The sequence below is a fragment of the Hypanus sabinus genome, chromosome 8 (genome assembly GCF_030144855.1).
Source record: "Hypanus sabinus isolate sHypSab1 chromosome 8, sHypSab1.hap1, whole genome shotgun sequence".
Taxonomy (NCBI): Eukaryota; Metazoa; Chordata; class Chondrichthyes; order Myliobatiformes; family Dasyatidae; genus Hypanus; species Hypanus sabinus.
This window is the reverse complement of record NC_082713.1, coordinates 148,020,628-148,043,703: the sequence shown is the minus strand read 5'-3', so window position 1 is coordinate 148,043,703 and position 23,076 is coordinate 148,020,628. Positions and strand designations below refer to the sequence as shown.

Below are 23,076 nucleotides of genomic sequence, written 5' to 3'. Positions count from 1 at the left end.
GCATCTTTTATTAGTAAAAAATGAGTGGCTAGTTATGCTTTGTTTAACAACAGAAGAATTGTCATTTGGGTTAAAATAGAGAACAAGACTAAAAAAAAACCATGGAAGCTAAGCAATCAAACATTTAAGCAACTCAATTATTTACCCAATATTCAAAACCTTAATGGAAAGAAGGTCCAGCTATATAGCTAACAAAGATCTGAGGAAGACTTGCAATAGGTTCAGAGTTCAAAAGGAACTAGGAACACTATTTTGCTTAAAAGTGAGTGGGATTGGAAGAGACAAAAAAATGGAAGCCTCAATTATTTGTGTCACTGAGTTCAGCAAAAATAAAAAGTATATCGCTAAAATGAAGGAACAGGATAAATTACAAATAATAAGTGCAAGAGATATTAAACAAGTAGTTTATACTCATTTTCATAAGGGAAGACAGAAAGCTTTCTGGAAATACTGGGGAACCAGAGATCTTGAGAGGAGAAAAAGCATTTAGAGAATTGTGAGCAGCTTTGCGCCCATATCTGAGAAAGAGTACACTGGTATTCGAGAGAGTCCAGATTGAGTTCACAAGAAGGACTCCCGGAATAAAAGGGTTAACATACAAGAAGTGTTAAGAAGTGGCTTTGGGCCTGTACTCATTGGAGTTTAGAAGAATGAGAGAGGAGGATCTCAAACGTACCGAATATCGAAATGCCGAGACAGAGTAGATATTGAGAGGATATTTCCAGTATTGGGACAGTCTAGGACCAGAGACCACAGTCCCAGAATACAAGGGCACCCTTTAGAACAGAGATGAGGAGGAATTTCTTTAGCCAGAAGGTGCTGAATCTGTGGAATTCATTACCACAGAGGACTGGGGATGTCAAGTCATTGGGTATATTGGAAGTGGAGGCTGATAGGTTCTTGATTAGTAAAAGTTTATGAGAAGGCAGGAGAATAGGGTTGAGATGGAAAACAAGTCAACCGTGATTGAATGGTGGAGCAGAGTCAATAGGTCAAATGGCCTCATTTGGTTCCTGTGTCTTATGGTCTAAAGAACTTTGCAAAGAAATGCCACAGGACAGAATTAACAGGTTGAAATCCTAACAAATAATCTGGGCCTGTTAGAAGATTCTTTAAAGCTACAAATCATTTTGAGTTTAAAAATTTGCCCAGATTTTAGAAGGGTGCCCACAAGGTTGTTGAATATCATTGTTCAAAGGGGAAATGAATAAAGAAACCAGGTAGTTCAGCTTAGAAAATGCTGTAAATTTATCATCGAGCATGTGATTACAGGACTCAAAATCATAACATGATCTGGCAATGTCAACATGAATTTATGAAAGGGAAACAGCAAAGGATCAAAGATTTAGACAGCTGTAATTAGCTGGTAAAGGAAAACCACTTGATGTAATGAAGTTAGAACTTCCAAAGAATATCAAAAAAAAGACAAAACTTTAAAATAAAATAGGTTCTTAGGATAACTGGAGTAATATGATAGCACAAATTGAGGATTGCCAAGTGGACTAAGAGAAAACAAATATGATTAAAATGTTATGATACAGAAGAACTTGGTTATCATTGCACACCAAGTTAACATAAATGTCAGAAAGCAAATAGGAAACAAACAATGTGTTGAGACTTCCTCACAATAATTGAATTATTTTACAACCTGATGAGACTATTCCTTAAGTATCAGGCACAATTTTTGGCTTGTACTAGAAGGATATATGCCCCAAAGGGAAAGCAAGTTGAGTTCACAGAGCTAGTTCTTGGGTTGAAGGGATCAGACTGACTATTTATTTCACTCCTTACCCCATGTAGTTGAGAACAAAAATATAATATCCATCGAAGTAACCTGCAGCTCAATGTTCAAAGTAAATTTATTATCAAAGTACTTAATTCATTTTCTTGCAGGCATTCAGAGAAAAAGAAACACAATAGAATCAATTAAAATTTTGCACACAAGATGAGAAGCTGCATTTTTTTTTAAGTAAGCCATTAATAGTGAGCCTTCAAATTGAGTCCATAGGGTGTGGCATCAGTTCAAAGTTCAGGTGAGTGAAGTTACCCACACTGGTTCAGGAGCCTGATGGCTGAAAGGTAATAACTGTTCCTGAACCTGGTTGCGTGGGACCCAAGGCTTCTGTACCTCCTTCCCAATGACAGCAGCGAGAAGAGAGCATGGCCTAGTTGGTTTGGGTGCTTGATGATGAATGCTGCTTTCCCATGGCACAGCTCCTCGAAGGAGTGCTCAGTACAGAGGAAGGCTTTATTAGAATTGGAATAAATCTTCTTAATACATTATCAAAAAGACCACTAAACTGAAAGAATAAAGTCGGCCCTCCTTATCCACGGGGATTTGGTTCCGGGACCCCCCCCCCCCCCCCCGCGGATACCAAAATACGCGGATGCTCAAGTCCCTTATTTAACATGCATTAGTGCGGTGGTCTTTAGGACCCAGCAGAACGCCGGACTTTATTTAACATGTCTCCGTGTGGTGGACATTAGGACCCGGCGGCAGGCTCTGAATCCGCAGTGTTTCTGTTCACCAAACTAATCACGATCGCGATTGAAAATAAGGTGGAAGTAATAATGCGATCGGAAAGAGGTGAAACGCCATCAGTCATTGGAAAAGCGTTAGGCTACAGTCAGTCAATGATCGGAACAATTTTAATGGAGAATGTGAAAGGCCCTGCCCCGATGAAAGCTACAATTATTACTAAGCAACGCAGTGGCAAAATTATTGAAATATGTATGTTTCTTAAGTGTTTTATATGCATAGAAAGGTAAAATATGTACTATATACTAAGAAAAACATTTGACTAACTGATGCTAAATAATACCGGATGTACCTGTTCCGACTTCAAACCCAACTAAAAGACGGACTCAGGAATGGAACTCATTCTAACCCGGGGACAGCCTGTACTCTTAAGTAATTTCTAGACTACTTATAATACCTAATACAATGTAAATGCTATGTAAATAGTTGTTATACTGTATTGTTTAGGGAATAATGACAAGAGAAAAATAGTCTGTACATGCTCAAGCAACGAGTGCTGGACAGAGGACTTCCGGGTTTTCCTGATTGCGGTTGGTTGAATCCACACATACGGAATCCGTGGATAAGAAGGGCTGACTGTAATTGATTTCTAGTTCCTAAGAAATGTGAAAGTTAAAGGCTATCCCCAACATAATATCACAAAGAAAAAAATAATTTGAAACCCATCAAAAGCAAGATATGCAAACATCAAATGTAGAAGCAAGTCATCCCTGCTCCAGAATATTCAAGGCTGTGTACAATAGGACCATAGGTTCCAGTTACCCAGTCAACCTTAGATTTGGGAAATATTGATCGTATTTTATCACTAATGAGGATTATTTTTAAGACTCAAAACTCAATGGATTGTCATATCTTCACATAGGTCTCATCACCCATATATCTGATCATTACAATTTTTGGCCAGACGGTTATCTGCTACAGAATCTCTGGTTGCAGTCAACAGAACCGAGCCTTCCAAAGTAGAACTTGAACAAAAATGTAACGAGGAGCTTTTGATGTCTCTGGGCCTATAGTTGGAGTTCAGAAGGATGAGAAGGAATCTCATTGAAACCTATCAAACACTGCTAGACATGGACAGAGTGGACGTGGAGATATTGTTACCTTTAAAAGGGGAGTTTGGGTTTCAAGGGTACAACCTCAGAACAAAGGTAAGTCCCTTTAAAATGACGAGGAGGAATTTCTTCAACCCTAGCCTGGTGAATTGGTGGAGTTCAATGCCACAGAAAGAAGTATGGACCAGGTCACTGGATGTATTTGACAGAGATTGGTAAAGGGGTGAATGTTACAGGAAGAAGGTGGAAGGAGGGAAAATAGACATGATGATTGAATAGCAGAACAGATTCCATAGGCTGAATGGTCTCAATCTGCTCCTATATCTTATGGCTCATACACAGAAGCCCTAAAGGAAAATAAATTAGCCCCTATAGAACTTCCAAGTTCAATTATACAGATCATGCATGTGGTCAATGTAAACAAAACCCCATAATAAAAATGGGAGCATTGGTAAGAGCAATTCAACTCACGCCTTTCACCAGATTTTATTCTAAACTATTTCAGCAACAGTTTCAAATTCTGAATTTTACTATTTAATCCAACCTACCAATTAATAGTCATTAACAAAAAAACATGTTAATTATTTTTAATGTGTGCAACAGCAAAAGAACATAGATTTAAAACCTAATTGCCCATACAACACCCCCTCATGCTGGATATCCATTTAAACCAAAAATTCAAAACCGATTACACTGGCAACCTGGCATAGGCAGCAACGGGGCAGGATGAGGTTGGAAATGTACATCTGCTGTGGGACTTGAGGGGTCCGAGAAATATTTGGCAGTAACTGCGTAGGTTGTCCCTGCAATCAAGGAAAACCAGTCTGTCAGGTGCAATACAGCTACCTAATTGTGTCACACCCCAATTCCCTTGAGGACATCGCAGAATAAAGTCATACAAGACTTGAAACAGGACACCTCTGGGATTGCGCTAGTCAGAAAACTTCCCATTCTTACCCACCTTCCAGCACCGGGTCCACAGCCCTACAGAGTACTGCATTTCAAGTACATTTCCAAACAGGAAGTACTGAAAAGCAGTTTCTTTCTGATCACCCTTTTAGGCAACTAGGTTTCAGACACCTACCACTCACCAAGAACAACCTTTCTCAACTTTAACCCTTCATTAATTACTATGGCCTTCACAAAAGGCAATCAGGTCCCATGGACTTTAAGCATAATTATCCACATCTCCATTATGATGCACCTGCATTCCAAAAGAAAACCCCAACTCACCCCATCTTTAGACATTTTCCAATTCAATTTGCAACTCTCTTCTGGATCAATTTTTCCTCAATGCAGTTTTTTTTAAAAGATACACACGCAGCCTCCTAACTCCATCTCTCCCCCAGCTCAGTATACCCATCATCTCCCTCCTCACCTGGTTCCACCTATCACAGGCTAAGCCTTGTCTCACCCCTTTCTCTCACCTCCTCATCATCAGTGCAGGGTCATAATTACTGTTAGGAGGGCAACACTAACAAAATTCCACATTTAAATCATTTCAACTACAGTTATTCATCTGCTATGTTCAGCTCTGAACTCATAACATGGGATCAATGAGTGGCCCAGAACTCTAGCTGTCTGTTCAGTCATTTCAGAACATATAAACATGTTGTGTCTCCACAACTACGCATCGAGTAAATAAAGGCAGGCACTTGAAGTTAACGTGTATATTCACTTTGCAGAGAACGCAACAAATCAACACGCGTGAGCAAGTCAGTCAATAATTAGCGCTAAGGGTAGTCATTGCACTAAAAGAAATAGATCCATACATTATATAACCACTGGTCAATATCTTGTTAAAACGGGCACACTTTTCTTCACATGCTTACAATTATTTGCTTAGAAGGTTTTCAAGTTAAGGTTGCTACTCACTTTCTATTTCATTTACAAAAACACCCAAGTATAATGGTTTGTATTTTAATAGTGAATAAACTATTGTCACAATCCACAACTCAAATGAAAAAGGTGCAAACCAAAAAAAAGTATTATCAAGTCATAGAGTTCAAGTACAGAAATGGGATTTCTGTCGACTGCAATGCCCAACTTCACAAATCTCGTTTTCCTGCAAATGGCCCATATCCTTCTCGTCCTTCCCTATCCAATGTATCTGAAAACAAATCATTAGCCCGAGGACCAATTCACCAAATTAAATATCAATGGGCTCAGTGTACCTAGTTAACTATTTCACTCTTGCTATGGCAACGGTGTATTTATTTACATACACACACTTGCTCTGCTCTCCAAAACAGAAAGCTGAACAACATCTGGATGTATTCAACATGTTCCAGATTTTATCTAATCTTTTTATTCAACTGGAGTGTGTGGTGGCGGGTGAAAGATCAGTCAGTTAACTACAAAACAAGGTGGAGAAAATGGCTCCCATATTTCTACAAATCATTCAGAGCATTAACTGATTCCATCCCACCCCCACCCAAACACCAAGATGACCACAAGAACAGCAGCTTAGCTGCCAGGCCGTTGTTCACCAGTTGTTGGCACATGGTGCAGATTCAAAGGAAACAATTTAAACAGAACCAGTCGGCGAGGCAACTTCAACTTAATTCTTCAAATACTAGCTTTCTTGGTCAGACGTGATGCCAAACCAGCATTCGCAACACCACAGGGCAATTTGCTTCCTCCTCAAAGACAACCATACTGGCCAAAGCATTTCACCTCCCCAAATGTCCCACATGCAGAGTTCGATTAGAACCTCCCACTCCACTCACTAAATTCCAGCAATTCGGGCTTTTATACCCAGACTGAATCTGTGCTGTGCATTTCTCTAACAAAATTCATCATATTAAATTTGGGCCTTGATGGTGGGAAATGAGTGGTAAAAAAAAACACCATTTCTTATTTCCCAAATCAGTTATTTCATTCTTCCAAAACTTGTCATGATCTTTCCTGTAATAAAGCCACAGTGTACAACAATACAGGGCAAAATTCCTCTCTGCTAGCCCTCAGTGGTTAGGTTTTCAAATTAGATTACAGAAATGATAATCAAGAATTCATTTATACCACATCATGAAGTGCAGAAAGATTGTACCACAAAAATCATTCAGGAACTAAAAAAAAACCTCTACTGAAAATTTAATTGCAAATGTTCATGATTGATGGATTTCACTGACAGTACATGAAACAGCCAACCATAATAAACTCTACAGATTGCTTAATGCCAGGTCTAAAGCAAGGTCAATGTGGACTAGTTGTAGAGCAGACAATATAACTAAGTTAAGCAGATGCAAATAAATCCACTCAAACTAATATTGAAACTATAGGCATGATTTTGTGCTAACAGATTTAAGATAATACTGTCCTTGAGTACCACTATCAATTACCATAGAGAGATAAGGAATCGCCTTTTAAACAATCCTACTGCTAATAGATACAAATTCTGAGGCCAGCTACTTTCCCACTTAAACCCCTCACTAGTCATGATCAAGTAGGGAAAAAAGGACATAGTTCAATTCAACTTCCATTAATAAATGCACAGAAAGGAGCATCTCAGGATCAGACAAGCTCTACAGCTCTGCAACGTCTGATCATGAGTGATGGAGGTCAATTTAAACAGCTAACAGAGGGGCAGTGGATTCAATAAGAACCCCATTTTCAAATTTTGCATGAATCCAACATGCAGGTGTTAAAGACTAACGCACTTGTAATCACATTTCTCCTGACAACCCCACTCTGCGTGATCATTTAAAAAAAACAGCCAACAGCACCTGATACACAAACTTTCAGAGCAGCATATTGTATTAAAGAATTTTTCTTTCAAAATTGCCAACCATTAGCCGAGCCAGAGCAGTGGTATCCACTAACAATGTGAAAAATTGTTCAAGTCTGTCCTGTCCACAAAGCAGAACAAATGCAATTAGTCTGCCTTCAAATCAAACCCGTGGAATGCCTTGTCCGTACAGTTTTTAAGGGCACTTGAATGTTAACTGCCTGCCGAACAACAGTCAGATTGAATTTTGCTGAGAGCACTCAGCTTAGCATCATAGTTATGAGCCCAATATGTGCCAGATAGCCCAGAGGTGAGGAGAGGTGAGTCACTGCATGTGACTGACAAAAGCCAAGTTAACATTGAATCCATGCTTTGCTCAAGAAAATTGTGGTTGTTGGAAGCAATCACTGCAGAAGTTCCATGGGACAGAACCCTAGATCCAATCATCTCCAGCTCTTTCATAATGACCATCCATAAGATCAGAAATGGGGGTCCATGCTGTTGATTGTACAATACTGCTGATGGTTCCTCAGCAAGAATCATTTCATGCCTGCATTGAGCCAGACCTAGTCAGCACCACCTTCTCAAGGACAATCAGAAATTCACAATAAAGTAGTTGGCTTTGTCAGTGAAACCCATAACCATAAAAGCTCAGTAAGAAACATCACCAGATTTAATTCAATTACTTGTTTTCAACTGGGAACGACCTTTTTATAAAAAGAGGTAGCAAAGGGCCCCCAAAAGGAAATAAATCGAAGTTTCTTTGATCAGACCACTTCAAGGTATAAGATTATAAATTAAACTAAATTGCAGTACCAAGTTGTCCATAAACATAGCAAGATTCTAAATTTTACTTTGAAGGATGTAATTATTGATCGCTTTAAAAAGGACTTGTTGGAAGGATTAAATCTTAACAGATTTAGGGGCAAAAGTGATCTTTGGGGAATGGCAATAAATTGTATTGCCCTCAATATTCAATGTCAGGGACACAAATGGAAACAAATACCAGACGTCTGACAATCCACTATCTGTTCAGCTCCACTGACCACAGATAAGCTTGCATCTCAACTGAAATTGATTACACAACACAAATTCCAGGCCAAATAAATCTTCCTCATTATAAATGGCAGGAAACTACAATCATAGTGGTGATGATTTCGTTTTAGATAAGAGATCACACATTCTTCCTGAAATTGCGCTGGTTTTCCCTGGCTGCTGCCTGCCTCGCGCATCCCAACAACCCACATCTTGGTAGATTAAAATGCCCCAAGCGTGGAACAAGGTGGGAGAATAAGGAGTTGATTGTAATTAAAAGTGGTTAGTTTAATTCTGGGGCAGTACAACACTTTACAGTAAAGGCGATCTGGGTTCAATTTCAGCCACTGCCTATAAGGAGTTTGTACGTTCTCCCCGTGACCACCCAGGTTTCCTCTGGATGCTCTGGTTTCCTCTCAGTCCCACGTACCAGACAGAAGGTTAATCGATCATTGCAAATTGTCCCATGATTAGGCCAAGATTAAAATGAGCACATTGCCTAGCAGCACGACTCAAAGGACCAGGGGAACCACATCTGCACTGATTCTCAATCAATAAATAATAAACACTGAATAAACCAGGTCTTTTTTCTATGTCCAGCACATAATTTTCCGAAACTTCTGCCACCTCCAACTGGATCCCACCACCAAACACACCTTTCCCTCCCCCCAACTTTCTGGTTTCCATAGGGATCACTCCCAACGCGACTCCCTTGTCCATTCATCCCTCCCCACTGATCTCCCTTCTGGCACTTACCCTTGCAAGCGGAACAAGTGCTACACCAGCCCCTACACCTCCTCCCTCACTACCATCCACAGTCCCAAACAATTCCTCCAGTTGAGGCGACACTTCAGCTGCAAGTCTATTGGGATCATATACTGTGTTTGCTGCTCTTGGTGTGCCCTACTGTAAACCAGTGAGATCTGATGTAGATTGGGACACTGCTTCGCCGAGCATCTATGCTCCATCCACCAGAAAAAGTGGGATCTCCCAGTGGCCACCCATTTTAATTCCACTTCCCATTCCAATATGTCCATCCATGGCCTCCTCTACTGTTGGGATAAGGCCACACATAGTTCGGAGGAACAACTTATATTCCATTTGGGTAGTCTGGCATGAAAATCGATTTCTCAAACTTCCAGTGATGCCTCCCTGCACACAAACACATTCACTATTTCCCATCCCCTTGTCCTTCTCTCATGTTGTCTCATCGCCTCCCTCTGGTGCTCCTCCCCACCCCCCACTTTTTTTTCTTTCGTCCATGGCTTTGTCTCTTTCAATCAACTTCCTAGCTCTTTGCTTCATCTCTCCCCCTCCAAGTTTCACCAATCGCCTGGTGTTTCTCTCCCCACCCCCCCACCCCAACTTTCACATCTACTCCTCAGCTTTCTTTCCTCCAGTTCTGGTGAAGGGTTTTGACCCGAAACATCAACTGTGGTTTCCCCCCCCCCCCAATAGGTGCTGCATGGCCTGCTGAGTTCCTCCAGCGTTTTGTGTGTGTGTTGCTCAGATTTCCAGCATCTGCAGAATTTCTCTTGCTGAAGTCTTCAATTAATGATGAAAAGGAATTTATTACTTATAATTAAACTGGATCACCTAATTGGATTTAAGCTTTTATAAATTTGGAAGAATAAACTGGCATCAATAGTATCAAGGAAAAATAGTCTGGAAATATTGTCAGATAAATTCAAAAACTCCAACTTTTGTATGTAATACGATAATACCAAAATCTATTTACATTGGGATCTCAATCATCTAATTACTACACTCAAAGTAACGCATAATATCATCCATAACTATAAGTGACCCACAGTGCTATCACTGTGTGTCCTCTAAAATGTGGACAAGACAAAGCAAACTTATCATTTGGCTCTGGTATACACCAGGATACACATCGGATTTTGAACAGAACAAAGATGGCTGCTTCTTCCCATCTTCTATGAAGTAAATCAGGACTGGAGGAGACTGAAGCACAAAACACTGCCATGGACAATGTTATGAAAAAATGGCCATAAACTCACACTGGTGAAAGATGATCTTTGATACAGTTGAGAAGACAAATTGTACAAAATAGGGCTTTGCTCCCCGTCAATGATACAGGCAATGTAACACCATTGCCCAACTATTATTGCTATCACACCACACAAAATTCTAAATAAAAGTGAGCAGTCACCTTGAATTCTGGCAGAGCCACCTGATAAAGTCTCAGTATAGAGCACCCCATACACCTTTACAACAAGGAACTTACTATCTCATCCTGTCTCAGGTTTAGGACAACCTGACTCACACACCAATACTGAGATTCACATTGCCAAAGGACAAATACTGTGGGATGAACCAAATAAACATGTCATTGGTTTATTCTAGGGCACAAAATTCAACATATATAATTTTTCACTTCCTGTTCTGAATTTCCAGAATTTCAAGATTCATGTAAGAATCCAATACAGCACAACACAACACACAATAGTAATAAATACACAGGGTAGCTTATGTACAAAGATTGATTCTATCACCATAAAGTGACACTAGGCTGTATGCAAGGTGACTGAACGGAAATAACACAGCAATGGTGGAGTCAGTGGGTGGAGGTGTTGATCAGCCCCACTGCTTGGGAAAGCAGCTGTGTTAGTCTGGTGGTCCTAGTGTGGATGCTACATAGAATGGAGTGGGACGAAGAGACCATGAACAGAGTGAATAGAATCTTTCATGTTACTGGCCCTCTTCCAGCACCTTTCTCTATATACATGTCCTTTGTGGCAGGTAGGTGGGGCCAGTGATGCATTGCGCAGTTTTCTACCTATTGTAGGGCCTGCCTGTTTGACACAGTATAGTTTCCATACCAAGCAGTGATGGGGCTCTCTACTGTGCATCTCTAGTATGACCCAAGTACAGATGTGCTAAGTCCATTTACATTAACTTAGATAGAACTCCACATTCCAAAAAACTAAATATAAATTCTTATATAAATAGCCACCAAAAATCTTCAAACATGCTCATAAAAACATGTTTAAAAATGCAATTACAACTACTATTAAAACAGAAGACTTGAGTCACCACTCTGACTGACAGCTGGTGGAAACAAACTGGATTAATGTGTTTTAATGGTTTATTTATTGTCCCTCCCTTCAGACAACAAATGGCAGATCTGAAGATCCTGAACAGTCTGAGGCCTGCTGTAGTGAAGTGCCAAGCAGACTTTAAATTTTATAGCGTCTTCACAAGGCTTGAGCAGCTTCAGTAATCCTGAAACCAAATCAATGCTCAACACAGCAAATTACATTAAAACTCCAATAACCTGCCACCTCCATGATATTAGTAGTACTGGACTATTAATTCATTTGGCTTTGAGATGTTACATAATGGTTGAATTTTCTATTGAGCTCAATGAGGGTCAAAGCAGCAAAATAATGAAATATCTCTTTGCTAATCCAATGCAATGTAATAATTGAACTGCAAGCTTTTGTAGTTTTACTGTATACAACTTTGTGTATATGTATATACACCATTTCCTCATATTTGATCTATCTCAAATTCTAAAGCATTTCAATCAATGGCAGTAATGTGTGTCCTGGTACTTTCTAAACATTTAGCATAAGTTGACCCAATTTAATATTGAATCTTTTCATAACATCAAAGCCTTCTGATATTTTTGGTAATTTCTTTAAGGTACTCAAATGTTAAATCTATAACAATACCATATTGGCTATTGCAGTTACTTGGAAATCAGAATCATACTTAAGTATAGATCGCTGGAAGAATGAAATTTCCAGCTGTATTCCTCTTGAAAAAATTACTTATAATTTAAGAGATAAATATGAAATATGTCTGAAAATTTGGCGCCCTTATTTACAAAAGACTAGATTAAATATATAGGTGCTCCGAAGATAAAATAATTGGTTATTTGGGGAAAGAAATAAATATATATACTAAAGTTATTACGAACTCCGTGGAGCATGTGGGGATCTTCCGATATCCAGGCACTCTTTCTTTCTTTTTATTTTCTTTTTTTCTATAGGGATGTTAGGGAGGAGGGGCTAAGGGAGGTGGGGGGAAAGGGTATATATTTTTTTCTTTCTGTAATCATTTGAAAACTCAATAAAAAAAGTTTTTAAAAAATACCATATTAAACCTATAAATCTACTTAAACCAATAAGAACAAGTTCTCACTCGAATATGAAATGAAGCACCCTTGGAAAATCATCACATAAACTGAGCATGAAGGAATCAGGAACAACAACCGTAACAAATGTTTTATTTCATTCAGGACACCGATTGACATATGCTTCAAGCACAACCCTAGAGCAGACAAGCAACTTTCTCCCGTATCTCCATGAATGCCATTCAGACAGACGGAATTCTCAACTTCACTTCTTCCCCTAAACGCACTGGCAAAGGAAAAATCCTCTGTTCTCCATTCAGGTCAGCTGCACCTACCACAACCTCCAAGTTACTGCGGCAGAAGTTTAATGCTAGAATGAACCATAGTACAGCTGGAATCCAGCCAATGTATTTCATGTTTGGAATCATGGACTTAATGCTTCTTCTGCTGAGAAAGCCAAATGGTCTAAACTCTCATTCTGCGCTCCATTATCTAACTGCAGTCGTACAAGTGAGGTGCAACACCGGCTTAACTGTCAAAGGTTACGACAAAAGAAAGAGAAGTCAATTCTGAAACCAGTCCAGCTCCGCCAAAAATAAAGCAACATGTAGTACCTGCCTGTGTCAGTAAACTTCCACAGTGTTTGGAGTTCCACAGGAAGGTAGCTGCTTGGACAATGTGCCACAGGAATACGTGTGCATTGTTAAACACGTGAAAGATCAGATAAATACCTGCCGAACAGGCACTGGACACTTAAATGCTGGCAAACCCCCCATTAGCAGCATGGGGTTACGAATATGATCAATTACAGGCAGCGTCACCACCACCAAACTAGCCCATTCCGTTTCTCTTTATCACAATACCATAATGAAGCGCCATAAACAAGGCTGATATCTATGTATCCGTTCCAGGGATTACAGTGCAAAATTCAGACTCGCATTCAAATGGAACACAGACAAAAAGATGCACTAGACGCACCTGACCTTGTGTGGAAACAAGAGTGTTCACAGCAAAACATTAACCTGCCCTTTCCAGAATTTTTTATTTTTATTTACAGCAGCAAGACAGGCTGAAGAATTTGCATACATGACCAAAATTTGTCTCACAACCAACAGCAAAATCGCTCCTTTTTGCATTTCCTGTTTATGGACCTTGCTGCAAAAGGAGTCTTCTGCTCCAATTCTTCAATTACAAGTGATGCCACTTTAAAAGTATCTAACTTTATGTGAAGTCCTCCTCTGCATTCTGCAGCCACGAAAGAAACAAATATAAAACTCATCTTTATTCGTACCTGAAGAACTGTAATGTGACAAAGAGGGTAAAGGGGAAAAAAGTTACAAGATGTCATGATTGAACATACCAGGCTCATACCACTAGCAGCCAATTCAGGTTTTGACATTAACGTGAATCAGGAACAGTATGGGTGTGTGAATGTCACTAGATTTGTTACAAATAAAATTACATGGATGGAACATTATCAAGGTCTATTAAAAAAAATAGAGATGCCAAGTATTGAGGAACAACTACAGAAGACAAGTAGGCTGGAAGAAAGAACTGATTTAGGTTAGCAAACACAATATGGCTGCCACACAAAATGCTGGTGGAACGCAGCAGGCCAGGCAGCATCTACAGGGAGAAGCACTGTCGACGCTTCGGGCCGAGACCATTCATTCAGGACTAACAGTTAGTCCTGACAAAGGGTCTCAGCCTGAAACGTCGACAGTGCTTCTCCCTGTAGATGCTGCCTGGCCTGCTGCATTCCACCAGCATTTTGTGTATGTTGCTTGAATTTCCAGCATCTGCAGATTTCCTCGCGTTTGCTTTACGATATGGCTGCATATTTTGTTCAAAGACAAAAGCATATTTTAAAATCACATAATTCTCTGTTAAAGCTTACAGACAAATCCTGACTCCGGTGTAAAATGAACCATCAAATTACCAAGATATGGTATACACAAAGATTTAAACATGAAAATGAATTTTGCTTCTTAAATTATTTTTATTCTATCACATTTCAAGACCAAACTGATCAGAAGTTCAGGGTATTTCCCCCCCCCCCCAAGTAAATTGCTTGATGGCTGTGTTACTAGACTATTCTACAACAAATAGAGTATTTATAAAAAGCATGTAAAGCTTCAAGTTTATCTGTAGAGAGTGTAAAATTACAATAAGCTCAACAGGTTCACAAGTGCTCAAACAAATGAATCTGTTACAAATTAACAATTTGGCCTACATGGGACTCAAGATCTTCACTACCCATTTGACTCAACTTTTGAGAAGCAACAGATAATGCCTTGCCAGCTTCCCTTTATGCCAGAAGTTAAAAATGAAGCTGTTCAAATACATAGCTCCAACCTCTAAGTATGAACAATTGGAAGTAGAAAGAGAGTGAAAAGTATTTTAGAGCCCAATAACATGAATGCAAATGTAGATTCTTATTATATTGGGTCAATCTACAGGAAATTAATGAAGTACACTGCACACTCTCTGACGGTGGAGTCTGAAAAGAGGATGCTGTCACAATCAGTGATGTGTCATTCAATGATGTCAATACATTGTCATTTAACAGTGTGCAAATGTGGGCGGGCAGAGGGTAAAAACTGGACTTTCAGGTGGTGGTGCTACATTTGGCTGAAGTTGTGAGATTGCATTATACAGTCAATGTCTTGACAAGAAGCTGCAATGCACCTTGTTCTTACTATGGGTCAGAAATTCGGAGGCTTAATTTGCGAATGAGACACATCTGAACGATTGGCTTCAAGTCAGGAGAATGCAAGTGCCACAGCTTCCCTAGTTCTGGACCATTACAGGCAAGATGTTGTCTGGTCTCACTACCTATCCTGTAAACAATGGTCTTAGCTGTTCTAAGATTTCAAACAGAATGAATGGAACAGCCATTTGCTCTGTTAAGATGAGGTCACGGTAAAAGGAAATCAAGGCAAGGTCAGTGAGTTAAAGGAACTCAATAGTCTAGCTCGATAGACGTGGATATTTTTCAAGCAGAAGCAGAATGAAAAGTTTGAGAATCCATGAGAAAGGGATCATGGACCTCCTCTGGGACGTCTGGCTGATGGTGGAGCGAGTAGGCTACACACCAAGTGACCAACGACTGTAGACAGGCTCAGAAGTTTGGACAAGTCTATTCTTGAAGACAAAAACAATAATTATCACGGAGGACTAAAAACCATCATAAATAACAGAGCAGAAAGGTGGCGAGTGTTTTGTGCAGTAAAAAATTTAAGAGTTTGTCCTCTGGGAATGAACTATTGTTAACAGATATGTTAGTTGATCTCAAGCAGATAATAAGGACTTTACATCTGGCATCAGTATCCTTTGATTTCAAGCACTGAAGAATTTTAAATTTGAAATATTAATAAAGCTTGTAGCTAATCAGTTCATTGACAGGATACGTCACCACAGTTGAAATATGTCACTTCCTCTCAAGCAGGGGCTCCAAACTTTTTTCATGCCATGGATCCCTACCATTAACTGAGGGGCCTGTGGACACCAGGTTGGGAATTCCTACTCTAAAGGAATGGTCTCACTTTTGTCATTATATGTAGGTTAAGCAAATAAGTTTTACCACCCAAATAAGATGCTATTATAAAAGAATTCAATTTTTAAAAAATGCCTAACAATGGCAAAACAAAATTTTAACCCAGTAACTGTCACAGTCGGATTTCAGTCAACAAGATGGCAAATTAAAATATCAAATCCAGCTTAAATTCAACTGCAAAAGCAAAAAAAGACAATTATCTGCTCAATATGTGCATTGAGAACATTTTTGGCTAAGTAGAACTCCAAGTTGTATTAATGTTTACCAACAACACCATTGCTGTTGGCAAATTCGAAGGGGATGACAAATTGGCAGACAGGAGGGAGGATGAAAATTGAATGGTGCCACAACAACCTGTCGACTTAATTTCAGCAAAACCAACAATCTCATTACTGATTACAGAAACGCCAGAGGTCCACTAACCAGTCCTCGTGAAGGAATTTGAGGTAGAGAGGATGAGCAGCATTAAATTCATTGGCATTATCATACCAGAGGATCAGCACACAAACACCATTCCAAATGTACAATAGCACCTCTACACACTTACAAGTTAACGTAGATTTGCCACGTCACCAAAAACTTCAACACTTTTATAGAAGCTAGGTGTGCAGTGTAGAGTACCCTATTTGGTTGCATCAAAGCCTGATATGGAAGCACAAATGCCCAAATCTACAGAAAGTGGTGGACGAAGCCCAGTCCATCACAGCAAAGCCCTCCCCACCACTGAGCACATACACATGGAGCGCTGTCACAAGAAGTCTGCATCCATCAAGGACCCCCACCATCCACGGCCAAGCGCTTTTCTCCGTTCTACCATCAGGAGGGAAGTACAGAAGCCATAGGTCCCACACCACCCAACAACCATCAGGCTCCTGAACCAGTGTGAACAACATCGTACAGACTCACTTTCAAATCACGTCATCAGTATGAATTATTTTGTTTGCACAATTTGACAGTCTTTGTTTATGCATAGTATTTCATTAACTCCATTGTATTTCTTAACTTTTCAGTAAATGCCTGCAAGAAAATTAAACTCTAATAGCATATTAAAATGTATGTATTTTGATAATAAAACTTACTTTGATATAGAGAAAACTACAAAGAATTGTAATGCATGAGCATAAAGCACAAAATAGTCTTTATGCATTTCTGTACATAAAAATTCAGGGAATATTTTGGATCATTAGACTCGCAGGAAAAAAAAATGTAGAGAAAAGCATTTTAAAAATAACAGAACTTCCAGACCCGGACAGCTGAAGGCAATGTAATCAGACTTGCAGAGAATAAATTTAGCTGCACATTTTATACCTATCCATCAGCTAAATTTTAAAAAGTGGGAACAAACCGAATGATAAAATGGGCCAATGCTTCTAACATACCCAAAATTAAAATACTAAATACAGCTTACCACTATATTTCCCCAAATTGATTTATCTTGAGTGTAACAAAAATGATTAAACAGGAGGAGCAAATCATTTTAAGGGACAGCGATATTTGCAGCACAACAGTTTATCCAATTTTTGGCTAAAATTAGAGAAATATCATATGCAAAAAATAATTAAGTTCTTTCTTTTACATCAACTGTCTTTTTACACAGCTTGAAATCAGTTCTGCCAAGGCCAATCAAAGCCAGCACTACAAATTCAATCTGAATAGTCAGGAATTTAAAACAATATGTACACTGCCACGTCCAGAAATGTTTTCAATAGAGTGACAAGGTATAATGCAATCAGAAAGGAATTCAATGATGTTGCACTGTTCTTTCCATTGATTTGATGTTATTAAACATCTTCCTCGCAATGTCATACTATCTGGATACAAGATGTCTCAACTGTTTAAACACATTTCACGTGGCAGGGCTGCAACATCTATTCTACAGAAAGTGATGCAGTTTCTTTTAAAAACTGAACCTCCAATTCCAAAGCAGGTAGAGAAGGAAAAATACTTGGGAGGAGAAACACTCATTTCTCCAAACAAGTTAGATTGTTGAATACAGTAGAACAAGACACTAACCCAAGGACAAAGCTGTATATTACTGAATGTTCTAAATAGTCAAAACAACCCAAAAAGTTACATAAACCTAACTGTGCAACACTAACTGTAATAATCACAGAAACTTGCAGAAATTACGTAGAAATGTTAATACCGGTTGGAATCCAGTAAGATAATTCAATACACTAATCAACTTCAGATTTAGTCCTCAAAACCAATTATATTTTACAAAGTACAATAATTTTACCCTTTCAAAGATGCAATCTCAACTCTTAATCTTTTCCAAACAAGAAGAAAGAAGATTTTTTCCCCCCACCACAATCTAATTATTGAAGTTCAGAATACAACCAAACCCATTTTTGGAAACTAAGCAAATCAACAGTAAACATACAAACACAGAAACAAAAATCAAACCACTTTCCAAAATGCATTTTAAATCCAAAAGTTGGAATTCCAGACACTTCTGAATATTGTTTAAATATTTTACACTTACCCCCTTGCCGGATCCAATGTGATTGCCCTCGGCTGGTCCAAATCTTGCCAAAATAATACTTTCCGTAACGATCCATCCAAATTTGCAACTTCAATCCGATTTGTTTCGGAGTCTGTCCAATACAGCTTTTTCCCCAGCCAATCACAAGCCAGTCCATCGGGTGATACAAGTCCCCATATCACCACATTCTGAGTATTTGCTGTCTGGTTTAGAAAAATGAGTTTGATTGCTTCTTCACTCACATCTGTCCAGTATACAAGATCCTCGGAAAATACAAAATCCACGGCAGCTGCATCTTCCAGACCGGCAACAAGAACCGTGGCGTTCGTCTTCCCTCCGGCAGCATCCACCAGCCTCAAGTCTCGCCGATTTGCAAACAGTAACAGTGGTGCCCCTATGCACATTTACAAAGAATAAAGTTATCGTAAACTCTTAGCAAAGCATTGTACATATATGGAGAAGATCACTACTTGCCATAACAATAAAGCAAAATAACATTTTGGTTTACAATTAACAGACCTTTATCCAGGAATAAAAATGAGTTTTAAAAATCCCTTAAAAACCTGGGTTACCTGAGAATGAAGAACAATCCCATGCAATTACACTGTAAATCAGGCCTTTAGGCCTTGCAACATAGTGTATATAATGTACACAATTTTCAAAATGGAGCCAAGTAACCTGGATCTTATCTGTGTCTGCATAATTCACAGTTTACAAAAGTGTAAACTGAAACTTTTGCCCAGAAACAAACTAGAGATTCTCAAACATCTAACGTTTCAGAGAGGCATTTAGCTCTTGAGTCCAAACTTTAAAATCCAAAACATCACAAAGCTTTTGGTCAGCTAGAAAATTATACTATTAATGATGGTACTTAGAACAACTGGATATGCACTTTGCTATTTGCGTTTTGTTAATTTTGCAGTGAACAAGGTAAACTAGAATTTTTGAAATTTAAAACCTTGTGGTTTTAGATAAAATTGTTTCAAAAACAAAATCAAAATGTAAACTTAACATAGTTTCTTTTCATCGCTGCCAGATTTGATTAATAAAATATGCACTGAATCAGAAATCCAGTTATATTATTAATCCAAGCAATGAATATTAGATTCAAGTTCAGTCATCTTTCTTTCATTTGTATACATTGATGAACAACTTCTGACCATTTTAAATATATGTTGACCTTTGTTTATTTGGCGAGTGACAATCTTCAAAAAAAATTCCAACATTCTACAAACTTATGTACTTGTGTACTTTTAAAATTTGCATACATATTTTCTAACTAACCCAATTGAAAACTTCCACTCTGTCAAAACAATTTTTAAAAAAATGCCTAGTTTGAAGTTGCACAGGCTTTAACCCTTACTTTTGCGGCTTCAGAACACTACACCACAGTAAAACAATACAGAATAAATGGGCATTTGATACACTAAACAACCAGCATAATTTCACTAACATTTGAGCCACAGTAAATTCCACCAGATACAATAGCCCATTGCATTTGTACCATCATCACAAACTGTCCAATAAGCAGTCAGCTGGAAATCGCAAAACATTTTTAGGCATTCCTCAGTTTGTTTGTAAACATCAGTTCATCTATCAAAATAAGGCATCATTAAAGCAATAAAGCTGTCACTGAAAGTCCAAAATATTATACAAATGTAATATTCATAAAATATTTGGACTGCAAAATTAAAAGCTGAGAAACTACGTCCTTGCTTCTAGCAGACACCTCTCCACCATTCCTTTTGGAGCCAAGCAGCTAATAAATAACTCAACTTTTGCACAAATGTGGCCATCTCAGCACTTGCTTACACAATGGACTAGTTTTGAGATCCAGCAACTCTGCGCAATAATAAATATTAGTTGAAGTTGACGTAAATTAAGCACAGGCAGTATATTTGGATAAGGTGGGTGGGGAGAAATTGATCCAATCTGTTCTTCATTTACCTACAATTAAAACCAGACACGACTTGCAGTGTATTTGAAATTCAAAACTTGTGCTTTCCCCAGTTCTACCATGTATTGCCTCTCAGTTCTGTGTTTTTTGTTTTCAAACCATATTTCTATACTTTTAGAAACTTGGAATATGTTGCTTAAAATACATATTCTTAATTAACTGCCAAATATAAATTTCCTTCGGTATTTTCCCTAAATTCTAAACCTATCAATCTACCCAACTCATCTGTCAGGAATCTTTATGACAGCAATGAGGAATCCAAGTATGAAATACCAGCGATGCACTAACAGCAAAAGCAATTTGTATGCGACATAACGTAACCAGATCGAACTTCGGGTCAAGTGATCCACAGAACTGCCTGTCGTCTTCTAAAATAACCCGTTTCTTACTTTTGGTCTTAGTGACTTAAATTTCCTGTACAGTTCACAGAACTACCTGTTGCATTTCGCTAATCAATATATATCCGCTAGCGTATCGAACACGAAAGTAAACACTTTATTTTACTATGAGAAAGTCTTAAAATTAAATTGTACAGCTCTGGTAGAGGGGGTGGGAGTTTAGCTTGAAAATTACAATTTATTTACTTGTGCCTGAGACAAACACTTAAGTATTAGGTTTTCTTCAAATTTAAAGGTAGTATAAAAGTTCTAAAACTATCTGGGGGGAAATTTCGAGCGAATTTCATGCCCTAGGGGTGATATTTTGTAAAATAAAAAAATAAAGAAACCCATTACAAAATGGTTAAAATGAACAACTCAATTGCTTTCTTCAAGTGAAAGGATCAGATACCCTGTCGCAACATTTCGGTCGGTCGTGCTTGCTTAATGCTTCGTACATAACTACAATATGGCAAGCAGATGCTTAAAGCATTTCTTTCTCAAACAAAAAAAAAGTTCCAGCAGATCCATTCCTCCCAGTGAGCACCCCGCGTTGCTTGCCAAGCATCCCCCCTCCCATACACACACAATCTGCAGTTCTCTCGTCAGAAAAATAAATGCCTTTATTCCACCGCACCGCACTCTCTCTCACACACGAGACAAACGCTGCACGACATTTTATTTCGGGCTCCGAACTGAACCTTTGACTCCCAACGTAAATGATAGCGCATGCAATCCCGGGGCGAGGGACGACATTATTAACCCCCCACCACCCCACCCTCCTGCCCTCGTGGGCCCCTCACAGCGACACACAAGGCCACTCACTCGCGCTCCCCTCGCCCCGAGAGAGAGAGAGAGAGAAAATCTTTCAACTTTTACTCACCCCTTATCAAAGAGCAGACACTGCACAGCAGCAAATTCCTCAGCGCGGAGCCCATTTCCCCCTCTGCCCGTCTCTTCCCTCTGGCCGGTCAGCGAGGCGACACACTGCAACGCAGAGTTACAACGTTACTCGGGGGGCCGCCGCCGCCGCCGTCTCGCCAGCCATGGCTCCGCAGCCTCCACTCACTCGCGTGCACACATGCCCCAGTCTGGGCGCAAGCACACCCCTCTCCCTCCGCCGCCAGCACCCTCCTCCTCCTCCTCCTCCTACCTTCCCTCTCTGCGTACTACTTTCTTCCCGGCGAGCTGGCGAACCACAGAAAGCGCTTCGTGCATTTCTCTCCTCCTGGGCATGTAACACTATCCCCGCGTCTCTCTCTCTCGCCCGCCCGGCCGCCTCCTCTATGGGAGCCGCGGCTCGCCCGCTCGGGGGGTTTCTGTTGCGGCAAGGAGCGGTGTTCTGCCTTGGAACAACATAACCCTTTGACCCGGGCTGCGGCGCTACTTTTTTTTAACACTGGAGCATCAAGTATCCTTTGTGCGTGGCTCTGCCTTCAGGTACCGTGTGTGCGAAGCATGTGGGAACCGGCGGCCGACGTGGAAGAAGCACCGAGAGATGGTGACTTTTTGCATCTTAATCAAGCAGAACTGATTACAAATAAATAAAAGGGGAAACCACAAATCTAAAGGGAAATTTTACAGCCAAGAATATTCTGATTGAGAAACTGCCGTGATTATGTATTTGTAGATTTCCATTTTTTCATTCTCAAAAATAAGTATACCATGACAAATGAACAATTACTAAATATTTTAATATTAATTTGTTTATGCATCTATCGTTAAAGGATTTTATTCTTGATAAGAATGGGGGAGCAGTTCACCTTTTTAGTCTTTGGCTTCAAGGTACTTTATAAAAGTGTCAAAATATCATAATCACTTTTTCACACCTGATTCTGCAATAACTATTATTGGGTTACTGAATTATCAATTAGTAATGACGACAAACAGGAATGGTATCAATAATGTATTGCTTCAATACTGGACGATACAACTGTCCTGACAAAACAATAGCCTTAATATTTCCCATTGTAACAAACATATTTAAATCATATATAGTTCATTTTCTTAAAACAAAGTCATAAAAACAAACTGGCTGAAGATCACAGATTTATGACAGATCTCACGGTCCTGTTCAAGGTGAAGCTGAATCAGAATGAAGAACAGGTTTAAAATCACTGGCATCTGTTGTGAAATGTTGCTTTGCAGTGGCAGTACAACGCAATACATAATAATAAAAAATGATAAATTATAATTAAAGGTACATAGGAAATAAATAAATTTAATAAAATCAGTAGTGTAAATAG

The 23,076-nt window shown here is 39.2% G+C and overlaps 1 protein-coding gene across 1 annotated transcript in view; it reads right to left on the bottom strand.

The window, feature by feature from the left end:
• The window catches only part of lrp6 (low density lipoprotein receptor-related protein 6), a 145,905-nt gene extending 123,778 nt beyond the window's left edge, over positions 1 to 22,127 (bottom strand). Inside the window, exons 1-3 of the mRNA XM_059978207.1 lie at positions 21,984 to 22,127; positions 21,714 to 21,817; positions 18,497 to 18,890 (exon numbers count right to left, since the gene is read on the bottom strand). Of these exons, the coding sequence (XP_059834190.1) occupies positions 18,497 to 18,890; positions 21,714 to 21,768 (449 nt within the window). The 5' untranslated portion in view covers positions 21,769 to 21,817; positions 21,984 to 22,127. The remainder of the gene's footprint in view (positions 1 to 18,496; positions 18,891 to 21,713; positions 21,818 to 21,983) is intronic.
• Positions 22,128 to 23,076: the final 949 nt, after the last annotated feature.